Source organism: Gigantopelta aegis, chromosome 8 (assembly GCF_016097555.1).
Source record: "Gigantopelta aegis isolate Gae_Host chromosome 8, Gae_host_genome, whole genome shotgun sequence".
NCBI classification, from domain to species: Eukaryota; Metazoa; Mollusca; class Gastropoda; order Neomphalida; family Peltospiridae; genus Gigantopelta; species Gigantopelta aegis.
In genome coordinates this window covers 6805808-6818762 of record NC_054706.1, presented here as the reverse complement: position 1 = coordinate 6818762, position 12955 = coordinate 6805808, and the positions used below count along the sequence as shown (strand labels likewise).

The 12955-nt window shown below is 34.6% G+C and overlaps 1 protein-coding gene across 3 annotated transcripts in view; it reads left to right on the top strand.

The window, feature by feature from the left end:
* The first annotated feature begins 5996 nt into the window (after positions 1 to 5996).
* LOC121380242 (cyclin-dependent kinase-like 2) overlaps positions 5997 to 12955 on the top strand; it is a 41170-nt gene continuing 34211 nt past the window's right edge. For all 3 annotated transcript variants that reach the window (XM_041509070.1, XM_041509071.1, XM_041509069.1), the window contains exons 1-2: positions 5997 to 6127; positions 10866 to 11072. In XM_041509070.1, coding sequence (XP_041365004.1) covers positions 10905 to 11072 — 168 coding nt within the window. In that variant the 5' untranslated portion in view covers positions 5997 to 6127; positions 10866 to 10904. The remainder of the gene's footprint in view (positions 6128 to 10865; positions 11073 to 12955) is intronic.

Here is a 12955-nt window from a genome sequence, read left to right as displayed (position 1 = left end):
GTTGTCGAAATGTTCATCATAGAGATAGAAAAGAAGAAGGAAAACCCCCCACTTCATCCTTGTTCTTCAATTAGCTTTGTTACGTCGGGGTTTTATTTTAAATGTTACGCCTACCAATAGTAATAATAATAATTTAATAAGAGAGGGGGGGGGGGGGGGGGGAGAGAGAGATAGAGAGAGTACTTTTTAATATGCCCCTATACCTGAAATAAGATGTTTTGTATCCGTATGGGAAATTGATTTAAAGATATCTGATTGGCTGCTCTACGGTGCTGCCAAACCAAAATTTACCGTATAGTTTGTAATGGTTTCCATTTATGCAAGCTGAAATTCGCTGTAAATTGTTATTGGAAAAGACATTTATTATTATTATTATTATTTATCTGGGTTTCAAGGATATATTTAGGAAACTGAATACTACGTTCGTTTCCGTTAGATAGCCTATCATATTTATTTTACAACTCGTTAAAAAGTATTCAACTCGCTTTCGCTTGTTAGATACGTTTTCTAACCATTCGTAAAATAAGTGATATCTTGCGACCGCTCATTTACGGTAGTATTCACTTTTATTAAACCAGCGGAAATCGTAACCGGGCATATAAAATCTTACTGGGGCTTACAAACCAGTGACCCAAGTCCTTGTCGGTTCTAAAGTAGACTGAAACATCTGCCGCCAAACACAATCGCGTTTGCAGGAATTTTAACAAGGGGATGGGGGGGGGGGGGGGGGGCTAGATTATGACGGGCGACATTTGGGTGAGGTGGGTTGGGGGCTCGAGTCAGGCTCCCTAGAAAAAATATATTGCAAAAATATAGCTTGAGCGTGTGTGAGGTGGGGTTTTGAAACCTCAAGTCCACCCCCAGCACGATTTACGAAATAGTAAAAACACAAAATGAAGTAAGGAAGGAAATGTTTTATTTAACGAAGCACTCAACACATTTTATTTACGGTTATATGGCGTCAGACATATGGTTAAGGACCACACAAATATTGTCGTCACTTCAAGGGCTACTCTTTTTGATTAGCAGCAAGGGATCTTTTATATACACCATCCCACAGACAGGGTAGTACATACCACGGCATTTGATATGCCAGTCGTTGTGCATTTGCTGGAACAAGAAATAGCCCAATGGGCCCACCGACATGGATTGATCCCAGATCGAGCGAGTACAAAATGAAGTCTCTGTCTTTTAGTGTTAAATTTTGTAATAAAATGATGTTTTAATACAAATAGTTTTAGATTTTTTGATCAGAATAAATAGAACTTTGATTTTTTAAAATTATCTTTAAACGTGTATAAAATACATAGTAACCGGGATGGGTGGGTAGTAGAGTGTATGTGCCATTCCTCACACCTTACGATGAAAATGTACCGGTTTTGGGGGTTTTTGGGGATCCTATTCTACATAAATGGAAAAATATGGTTGTGTCTTCCCACCATTAGGGGGTGGAGCCTGTTATAGCAAAACTCAGGATATTGTGTAAAGTGGTGCGTGTGTGTGTGTGTTTATATATATATATATATATATATATATGGATATCGAAAATAAAAGGCATTTAGAGACAAAAATAGCAGCTCTTGGTAATAAATATAATTATTTCATTTGATAACTGGCAACTCGTTTATTACCTTTTCTCACGTCACTAAACCTTGAATTGTGAACATTATGACTAATTATGAATGAATAAATAACATCTCAGTGTTCAGGGCAGAAAATAAAATATATTTCCACAAATTAACTGAAACATTTATCATTGCTTTCAGTAAAATATACATCAGTTATGTGGAGAAAGATAGCATGGCACATTAAAATGATAAAATTGTGAAGACTGGTCACGGAAAACAGCCACAAGTGTAAGAGTTGAGGGGGGGGGGGGGGGTCAAATTACTTGATTCCGACCCACCCACCCAACCCTCAAAGTAAACGTGCCACCCCATACGTGTTGTGTTTGCGAAGAGCGTACATATTCTTGTCGTTCACTCTGGTTGCATGGATATGGAAATGTTTGTACTTTATGTTTACAATGAATCGGGTTACATTTCGTATTAGTTTTTTGTTTACCGAACTGTTCGATCCACTACGTAGATATTGAGTTCTCTGCGATTGATCAACAGCCATTCATGCAGGAGTCAATGGTAAACAACAGCATTGTCTGTCCTGCAAACCTGTCCTCGTGGTTTTAACAGGTTTGTGTGTGTGGTTATCAGTCGTGCGTTAAGCTGTATAGCAGCAACCCGACACAAACGCAAAATGGTGGAGTTCTGTCTGTAAGAGTTATAGTGGATTTACGTCCAGTGTCCATGCCGCCTACAACACGCACCATGAAGGTAATATTATATTACACGTGATGTATATATACTTATAGTGTGTAGAATACCAATTCGTATTACATGAGGTCAAATATCTTTATCTTAAGATCGATCGATGATGACGTAAACGTGACGTAGATTTTCTACTGGACACTTCCTTTTTTAAACAGATTTTTATATGCATGTATAACGAATACATATAATGCTCAAAACTTATAAGATATACGCGAAGAGATATTTTAGGTTCTAGGCCTTCTTCTTCAAGCAAATAAACCTTATACCTATCACTGAATAAAGTGATTCCTGATGTTATACAGGCCTATTTAGGCCTGTGTTTTGTTTTTTTTATCCATTTGGTAGACATTTTGTATATAATGTTCATCATTTAGATGAAAACAATAACCTGCTTATAGTGTGACAGGATATGCTAATCGTTTGCAGACACCCAATAAATATACTGATGGGAAGAAATAACTGAACACATGGTAGCCTAAATTAGTCATCAGAGACCAGTTTCACACCAAAAACATCTTAAACCTAGTTTTGCACGTAAAGTTAAATTTATGACCAAACGATAGTTTGATTACTACTCAACAGTAGGCCTACAACTAACATAGTTTGAAGAGTATATATATATAATTTTTTCCGTCGTTACAATGCTCCATCTTGAGTAGGCCTAACGGTGTAATTTTTTTCACCGAGAAATAGATGCTAAACACGTAAAGTTACGACAAATATAACTGCTTGTCGCACACATAAAAGTACGATGTTTTGTGAAATTGGCTCCAGGCCCAGAGCACAATTTCACAAAACATCGTAAGCCTAGTGTTGCACGTAAACGTAAATCTACGACTAAAAGACAATTCTTATTACTATCATGGTACAACAAATATAGTTTTAAGTACACATATTTTATTTTATTTTGTTATTAAAATGCTCCATCTTCCGTAATCAGGGCCGTAGCTAGCATGAGGGCTAATTCGGAAAGCATTACAGAAACTTAAAGAAAAGGAGTTTTAGACTATTAACTACTCAGTTGCCCCCCGAACAAGAAATCCTAGCTACGGCCCTGGTAATGATGTAATTTCCCGTGTAAAATAGATGCCAAACATGTGTAAACGTATAACTGCTAGTCGCAGACGTAAACTTACGATGTTTAGTGAAACTGGCCCCAGATTTTCGAAGCTCTCTTAGCGCTACGATATTGTAAAAACGTAAACTACGACGTTTAACGTAGTGACGTCAAAGCTTACGGTGTACCGTGAGACTTAATGCCCCAACCTACTGTGGGCCGTGGCACTGTTGAACTGTCAGTAACTCCGTTAACTTCCTGACACCATGGATGAGGTTTCTAGTAGTAAACACTATATGTCCTCTTACTTTTTATGTGTCCCCTTCTTTCTTTCCATCGGTATATCATCACTGTGTGGATCATAGAGGGCAGGTCAATGGTAACGCTCACGCCTGATGATCCCCGTCTGTGGGCCCATTGGACTATTTGTCATTCCAGCATGTGCTCTACAACTGGCATATGTCAAAGGCTGTGATATTTGCTTTCCTGTCTGTGGATTCCTTTATATGTCAATATTACCAAATATTTGACACTCAGTAGCAGAAATATGATTAATAAATCAATGTGCTTTAGTGGCGTCGGTAAACAAAACAAACTTTGACTTTGGACGACGATTCATGGGTGCATGTCATCACAATTCAACTATCCCATGAGTTCTGTTTTGTACAGGGTTTCCATTTGTCAAATTAGTTCTGGGAGTGGCGATTTCCCTGCAGGCATAAGTGTACGAGACGGGGGGTGGGGGGTGGACATATCCTCAAATCCGGGCAAAAATGAAAGGGCTATTCAAACAAAATGGACTGGTCTAAAACCTAACAGATTTATTCAATGTTTAGAGTTAAAACCACCCATTGATGTGTTAAATAAAAATCTTTCTTTTTTTAAATATATTATAATGTATGTATAATACATTATAATATATTTAAAAAACCAAAAACATTGCTAAAAAAAAAAAAAAAAAATTCAGCTGATGTAGCGTTGTTGATATAGGGTGAGACAATCTATTACTTATTGAAATAAATTTCTTGCCTATCCTGAACGGAGAAGCCGGCACCTGTGCCTAGGACAGGCGTGCGGTACAACAACTTGTTCAGAATGTGCACATTAAACACTCTGAACTGACCTGACCTGACCTGACCTTTACGGTGTTAGCTTCTCATTTCAAGAAGGAAAAAAAAATGATCTTTAAAAATAATAATAATAAAATAATAATCACTTTATATTTGTTTCACCTTTTTTCGTTTTAACAAATATATATTTGTATGCAGTTTTGAACACATAATTTACCATTTTATAATTGTATTATCAAAACAGCAAGTCACACACTATAAATATGGATATAGTCATGTACACATTATGTATATATGTTGTACTGTGTTCCTGCTGGTAGAGGTGGCGATATTAATAACTGCGTATGTAGTTTTTAATCATAATGGATTACAATGAAGATAGGTGTCTTCTTATGTGAAGGATGGTAAAGACACTATTACAAGTCATATTATGAAGAACAATTAAGTGATGAATAATTTTATTTATTTATTATTAATGGATATGGAATAAAAGTAATATTTTTAATGATACAGTTTTGGACAACTAAAATATATATTAAAAATACATTCTCTTGTTTAGAATACCAGTGTCTGTCTTGTTAAGAATACCAGTGTTTGTACACGCAGTGTTTGCGGTCGTGCGTGTGTGTGTGTGTGTGTGTGTGTGTGTGCGCGTGTGTGTGTGTATATATATATATACACATATATATATATATATATATATACACATATATATATATATATACACATATATATACATATATATATATATATATATATATATATATATATATATATTATAGCTAATTAGAAAATTAAAATGAAGTTTGACAAAGTAGCCTATAATGTTGTTTTTTGTTGTTGTTTTTTTTGTACCGGTACGGCAGTAGGCCTATGTAGGCTAGGTCTACGAAATTATTAGAAGATAAAATACGGTTTTGGCTATTTATTACAAACATTAGGACGACAACAAACACCTTGTTTATACAGACTCTAATATTCTAAACTCGAAAATGTCTTTAATAAATACGTAATGATGGAGATAAAAATTTTTTTACTTGTAGGCCTAGTCTGAAAGTTGAAACATCTTACACTAGTAGAAAACTCAGAACAATAACTTGCTAAAATTTACAATAACTTGCTAAGACATTGCTAAACAAAACAAAAATTGTCACTCGTTTGCCAGATATTTGTTAGTTTAATTTTCATAAATATAAACCAATATGAAGGAAATAAACCTGTCAAAAAATTACACGTATGTATTGTATGTAGCCTAATGCAGTTATGCCGTAACCTATTTCCCCGTTTGAGTGTTCTTTGAAGCGGAATGGTCGAGGTGTTCTGCTGTTGAATGTTACGAACGTACCCCATCGGAAAGTTAATTAAGAAATATAGTTCTCTGTAGAGAAATATCTGTACCATACCTTTGGTAAAGTGAATTAATAATATAACCACAAAGTAATAAACACTGTCTATCTAGGTTGTATATTTGTTACATACCACAATAACATAATTAGATGTTACCGCACTTTTGGTTGTAACGCAGAACAGCCACTGAGAAATATTGTTGTCACTGGAGACAACTTTTGACCGAAGTGTGTTTTAACATTATTCAATAAATTTATGTTGTGTGGAAATTATTCAAAACGCATGTTAACGAACCATGTAACAGGATATGATCTACATAGCTGCAGGTGAATCTGGTTTTGTAACCTACGACAGAGTTCTGTTTTTGTTTTAGCAGTCACGCACATATTGTTATGTGGTATCCCATCTGATTTTCGTATAGACTTATTATCGTTTCATCTTTCTTTACTTGACATTTTACCTTATTATATTGTCTATAACGTTGCCAGTTAGTATTATTTGTTATAGCGAATTATTATATATCATTATATGTTTGTAGCACCCTGTTATTTTTTACTTTTATTTAAACATGCCCCAGAAAATAGGCATATTTCACAATTAGTATTGCAATGGCAACGCAGGTTGCACATTTACTAAATTATTTAGCACGAATCCTGATTAGGGTCTGAAGCATAAGATTAGGTGATTGAGTCCCAAAATATCTATACTTTATCATATTTATCATTCTCACACAATCCTAAAAAAAAGCCAGAAACAATTCCCAAATTCAATGCCTGCAATGTATAACAAACTTTTTTTTTCTTTTTCAGAATCGCATTATTTACAAATATTTAATAAATATAGACCCATAATTGTTTATGTTGTTATTTACAATGAGGTTCTTTGTATTGTACCGTAACACAATTTTCAATCGACATATGTTTTTGATAATCATTTGTAATTGCATGTATCACAAGATTATACAAAATATGACATCAAGTGTTATCATCCTGAACATAAACAATATTGAACATTCTTCAAGTCAAGCTGCCAACATTATATTTTAATTATAATACTGTAAAATATTTTTGCAAATTCCCATCCCTCCCCCAATAAAAAAACAAATTAAGTACTGGTTCTGATGTTAATAATTTTGACGTTTATTGTTTACAAAATACCGTAAGCTTACACAAGGTGCTTAGGTTACTGCATGCTCTTTTTCGAAATCTTCAAACTTGTTATATTAAAACCGAACCCGAAAACAAAACGGAATTTATTACTGTCAAAATATTCGTTCAGAATGGTTTATGATTGACCAACAGGGAAATAAAACCTTTAGTGTGAAAGCCCGATAAGAACTACAAGTTTAGTATCGCTACAGAATACAAGCCCAACCCGGGTTTTTTTCACTTCCACATTTTAACATACTGTGATGTTTACTTCCATTTTTTAAACATGTGTAATGCTTTCACTTATGAAGGAAAACCATACAAACCTTTGTATTGTTTATTATCACGTCTCACTTCATGATATAAAGTTTTAAGTGTCGCATTGTTACTACTATAGTCCTGTACAGCGGAAACTAAGGATGTCTCAGATCTGATAGAACGAGACTACATTATAGCCAAAGTATAGCCATAGTATTTATGGTAGGGATTTTACTCCAGAATGTGTGTTGACTGCTTAATCTTGAGAGCGTAATAAAATTTAATATCCCAATAAGTAAATATTAAAATTTATGAAATGTTTTTCACTATCTATGTTATTCAGCACTTTATTTATTACATACGACAGAATTGGCTAATTATTTGGCACTGTCATGTGTACACGCACATCTATTTAAATTTAGAAATAATCTGACACACAAAACAAAAGACTATCATGTGATTTATAAAGTACCAGTTCTTGGTAAGGTTTCGTGCTGCATGCAGAACACATAAGACAGTAGTAGACGATAAAGTTGGGAACTATAGTGGAATTCTAAACAAGACTATCGTATGTTTTATAAAGTACCAGTTCTTGGTAATGTTTCGTGCAGCATGCAGAACACATAAGACAGTAGTAGACGAGAAAGTTGGGAACTAGTGGAATTCTAAACAAGTCTATCATGTGATTTATAAAGTACCAGTTCTTGGTAATGTTTTGTGCTGCATGCAGAACACATAAGACAGTAGTAGACGAGAAAGTTGGGAACTATAGTGGAATTCTAAACAAGTCTATCATGTGATTTATAAAGTACCAGTTCTTGGTAATGTTTTGTGCTGCATGCAGAACACATAAGACAGTAGTAGACGAGAAAGTTGGGAACTAGTGGAATTCTAAACAAGTCTGATAGTTTTCTAATACAGGACAAAAACAAAATCAAATGAAAGTGAACATTACAAAGTTCTACAAAGTACAGCCCTTGAAATTCACACAATTGTGCAATGGCAGTGAAGTGCAGTTGCAAATTAATTTTATGATGACTTTGTGATGCCAATATAACAAAGGATGCAAAAAGATCGGTGTTCGAGATTAACGGTATCCCGATATCCTGGGGATACCAGAATTTAATTTTGGATACCAGAGTTCAAGAACCCAGTATCCCACCGGGATACCATATAATACTAAATTCTCAGGTGGGATACCAGATTTTGAAATGTTAGTATCCAACTGGGATACTGGCCAAAAAATTTAATCTCGAACACTGCAGATGTGTGTAAATACATGTATTATCCACTGATATTTCATTAAAAGTGAAGAGAAGAGCTCATTTCATCCTAGAGATTGGACTTCTAGTATACTGTATCTTGTGAATGAGAATAAGATCATTATTCAACAAACCCAGAACCAAAACTGAAACAATATTTACCACCATATAAATTTCTAAAGCAACTCGTAAAAAATAGACAAAAAAACCCATGTCAGTATGTCTTTGTTGACTTTGAAATATAAATGCAGTCCAGTGATAGAAATAAGCAGAATTTTTCACTAGTCCCCAAGACAAATACATCTACAAATGTTCTTGTCCATAAATATTTTTACTTGTTCAAATAAGTTTTTGATTCCTCAAAATGAAACAGCATTATAACATTTTACTTGTCCACTGGACAACTACTAAGGTACATTTTGCTTGTCCAGCAGATTATCACTTTCAGCTATCAACTGCATTTTTTTTTTTATTAATTGCCATGCCGTGATACTGTTGTCGCTTGCTGATGAACAGAATACATGGTTAGGTTTTGAAAATTTGAATAAACATCATCGTCTCATGTCTTATAATTTGGGTTGCCTCGGTGCATTGATTACAAAATCCGCTGACAGTGTTCCATAGTGCTCAGCCAACCGTTTGTTGCTAACTCTTGCTAGATTGATTACAGTGAAGTATTTCTTACTTACCGCTGAGTTTGTACAACATGGCCCTGCTTCTTGTGAGATTTTACTTTAGTATATTTCCATATCAGAATAAACCAAATTATATGGAATAGTGACATTGGTACCACGCCCTTTGATATACCAGTCGTGGTGCACTAGCTGGAACAAGAAAATAGTCCAAGGGGCCCACCGACGGGGATCGACCCCAGACCGATAGCGCATCGAGAGAGTGCTTTACCACTGGGCTACGTCCCGCCCTTTAATCTAAATAGGAAATGCATGTAAATATAACAATGACAAACCTTAGGGTGGATACTGTTTGACAAACAACTGCTTATGCTATTGGTAATGATGTTCGGTTGGTTCAAATCTAAATAGGAAATGCATGTAAATATAACAATGACAAACCTTAGGGTGGATACTGTTTGACAAACAACTGCTTATGCTATTGGTAATGATGTTCGGTTGGTTCAAATCTAAATAGGAAATGCTGCTTATGCTATTGGTAATGATGTTCGGTTGGTTCAAATCTAAATAGGAAATGCATGTAAATATAACAATGACAAACCTTAGGGTGGATACTGTTTGACAAACAACTGCTTATGCTATTGGTAATGATGTTCGGTTGGTTCAAATCTAAATAGGAAATGCATGTAAATATAACAATGACAAACCTTAGGGTGGATACTGTTTGACAAACAACTGCTTATGCTATTGGTAATGATGTTCGGTTGGTTCAAATCTGAATAGGAAATGCATGTAAATATAACAATGACAAACCTTAGGGTGGATGCTGTTTGACAAACAACTGCTTATGCTATTGGTAATGATGTTCGGTTGGTTCAAATCTAAATAGGAAATGCATGTAAATATAACAATGACAAACCTTAGGGTGGATGCTGTTTGACAAACAACTGCTTATGCTATTGGTAATGATGTTCGGTTGGTTCAAATCATGCAAACAGCTTATAAGTTATGATTGATGATGAAATTCCAAATGATTTCAAACACTAGCTATTAGTCTATAAAAGCACCCTCTCCCCCCCCCCCCCCCCCCCCCCCCCCACCCCAAAGTACAACAGTAATTATTATTTTGTGTCTGGTGGGTCTGCCACCTTTCACCCCATGTATTCTTTGTTTAAATACAAAAATTGAGTAGTGTGTGTATATATATATATATATATATATATATATATATATATATATATATATATATATATAATATATATTTATATAATATATATATATAATATATGTACCTTTTAAACCGATTCCAGTGCCTTTGTTCATGCCCTCCCCCAATGTGATCCATTCTTGAATAACACCAAAGCATCAACTTTGATTCTGTCATATTTTCTTTGAAATTTTTAAAACTCTGGGTTGGAGTCTGTTCTGTGATACAAACCCAGCACCTACATTTGTACCATTATCAAAGCTGATTTGTTAACCACAATGCCACAGACAACATTCTTACAACATTATTTTAATATGCTAAATAGAATAAAATAAAATACAAAATAGTATTAACATGTTTATGTCATGTCATCATAGCTTAATTTTATATTTCTGAAGTGGAAATGAAAACATTCAGTTTTATATAGAGTGACAGTAAATCACTGAAGGCCAGATCCATGGCCGTCGAGTTAAATGCTTGTGTGAAATAAAACCATGCTGTTAATGTTAGCAGTTTTTCTTAATTAATATTTGTAATTTTCTTTTTGTGTGATTCAGCAGCCTGTAGTGCTGAATGGCATAGCTCCAGCCAGAACTATGGAGAAGTATGAAAACCTGGGGCTTGTTGGCGAGGGTAGCTATGGCATGGTGCTCAAGTGTCGACACAAGGAAACGGGCCAGATAGTTGCAATAAAAAAGTTCTTAGAGTCAGAGGACGACAAGATGGTAAAGAAAATAGCTCTCCGCGAAGTTAAAATGTTGAAAGTAAGTATATAAATATATTTTTATGTATAAATACAGTAATATTTTTATAAACAGGAAAATAATTTAGTCCTAGAAAAAATCCCAACTAATAATTATTTACAGTAAATGACTGAGTCATAAAAGATTTGCTAACAGGATGTTAATGCTAAAAATGCCAAGAAAGGTCATTTGTATTATTTAGTTTATATGTAATATCACTTTGTGTTTGTGTTCTTGTTCCATGATTACAGTACATATTTTAAATCTAGTATTACATGCATAGTGTACCTACCATTACTAGAATGATGAAATAATTTACAGTGGGCCTATTACAATCTAGGCTTTGTGTGTACAGCTGTATCAGTACATTTTAGCATCTAATAAGTCATTGATGTCTAAAAGATACATCTTTTTAGTCCCCTACCGGTCCAACTGGTATTGGTTTCATCTCCGTCTGTCTGTCTATCCATCATATAGATTTCCTGATGTTTCTTTTTGAAATGCCTTGATATATTGAACTGAAATTTTGTGTACAGCTTGATCATGTACTGTTACAGATTTGACTTTCATTTTACCCATTTTCGGCAGAGTTATGGCCCTTGAACTTAGAAAATATGAAAATTTGTGTGCCGGACTTTTTTGTACAATGCCTGAAGATATTGTATGGAATTTTGTATGTAGCTTTATCATATACTGTTACAGACCAAGTTTAACTTTCATGGTGATTTACTAATTTTTCACAGAGTTAAGGCCTTCACACTTGGGATTATTGGGCACAGTAATGGATATGTATTGCTTTAGTAGTACTCTCAGAATTCTTGTTAACACATAGTACACAACATCACTCCATTACACAAAACAGTAGCTCATTTATCATCATAAAAAATTACTTGTGCGACAGTAATGTTTTCCCAAGAAGAAGGATTTTTTTTTTTTTTTTAATTATGGTTATATGGCATCGGACATATGGGTAAGGGCCATAGAGATAATTTGAGAGGAAACCTACTGCTGCCACTCCATGGGCTACTCTTTTCCATTAATTAGCAGCAAGGGATCTTTTATATCAGCCTGTTTTCATATTATTGACAATTAATTTAGCAATGCAGCTTAGCTTACTGCATGTTGTTTGTAGTTACAATGATAGTTTACAACAGATCTGAGGCACTTGTAAGCCAGTAACAATTGCATGTCATAGTTATTATGGCCGTTCTCGCATCTCTCATAAACTAAATGTTGCAGTGTGTTGAGCTTTTTGTAACACTACACTGTCACTGTGAGTTAATAGGTGATCGTTTATCTGTGTGAAGTCTTGTCATATTTTAAAATTGGTTTTTGCTTTCTCTCTCTGTGTGTCTGCACTATTATCATAGTATTATGATAAATGAGGTATTATTATTTGACAAAATTAAAACCATATTATATTTGCATTCTTGATATTTTTTCTGCACATTGTGTTTGATGGTCATGTAACTGGTTAAATTCAGTTTCCACTGTAATCCCTATATCTTGGCACATGGTTGTACAGTTTTTTTAACATGTACATGTTTGTCATGTATATGTATGTCTTTCAATATTTTTCTCAAGTTGATTAAAACCTTCACATACCAACTTACTAACCAGTAGATATTATGTTTTTCTTTGTTTTGTTAATTGTATTTTTTTAAAAACCCACTGCTAACACAAGGAAGTTTTGATTGTAAGTGACTGGCAACTTGTCGTGGAGACGCATAATTTGTGTTTGTTTTGTTGACAAAGTACTTGTTGGACTGCAGGCGGTCTGTGTAATGTTTGATCCGTATCTATAAGAAATCTTTTTGAGTACATGTCTATCCCATTACCAGATGACTTGTTCTGCACAGACTGCCTGTATTAGCAGAGCCATGCTTTACCGCTTGTGTGTGACT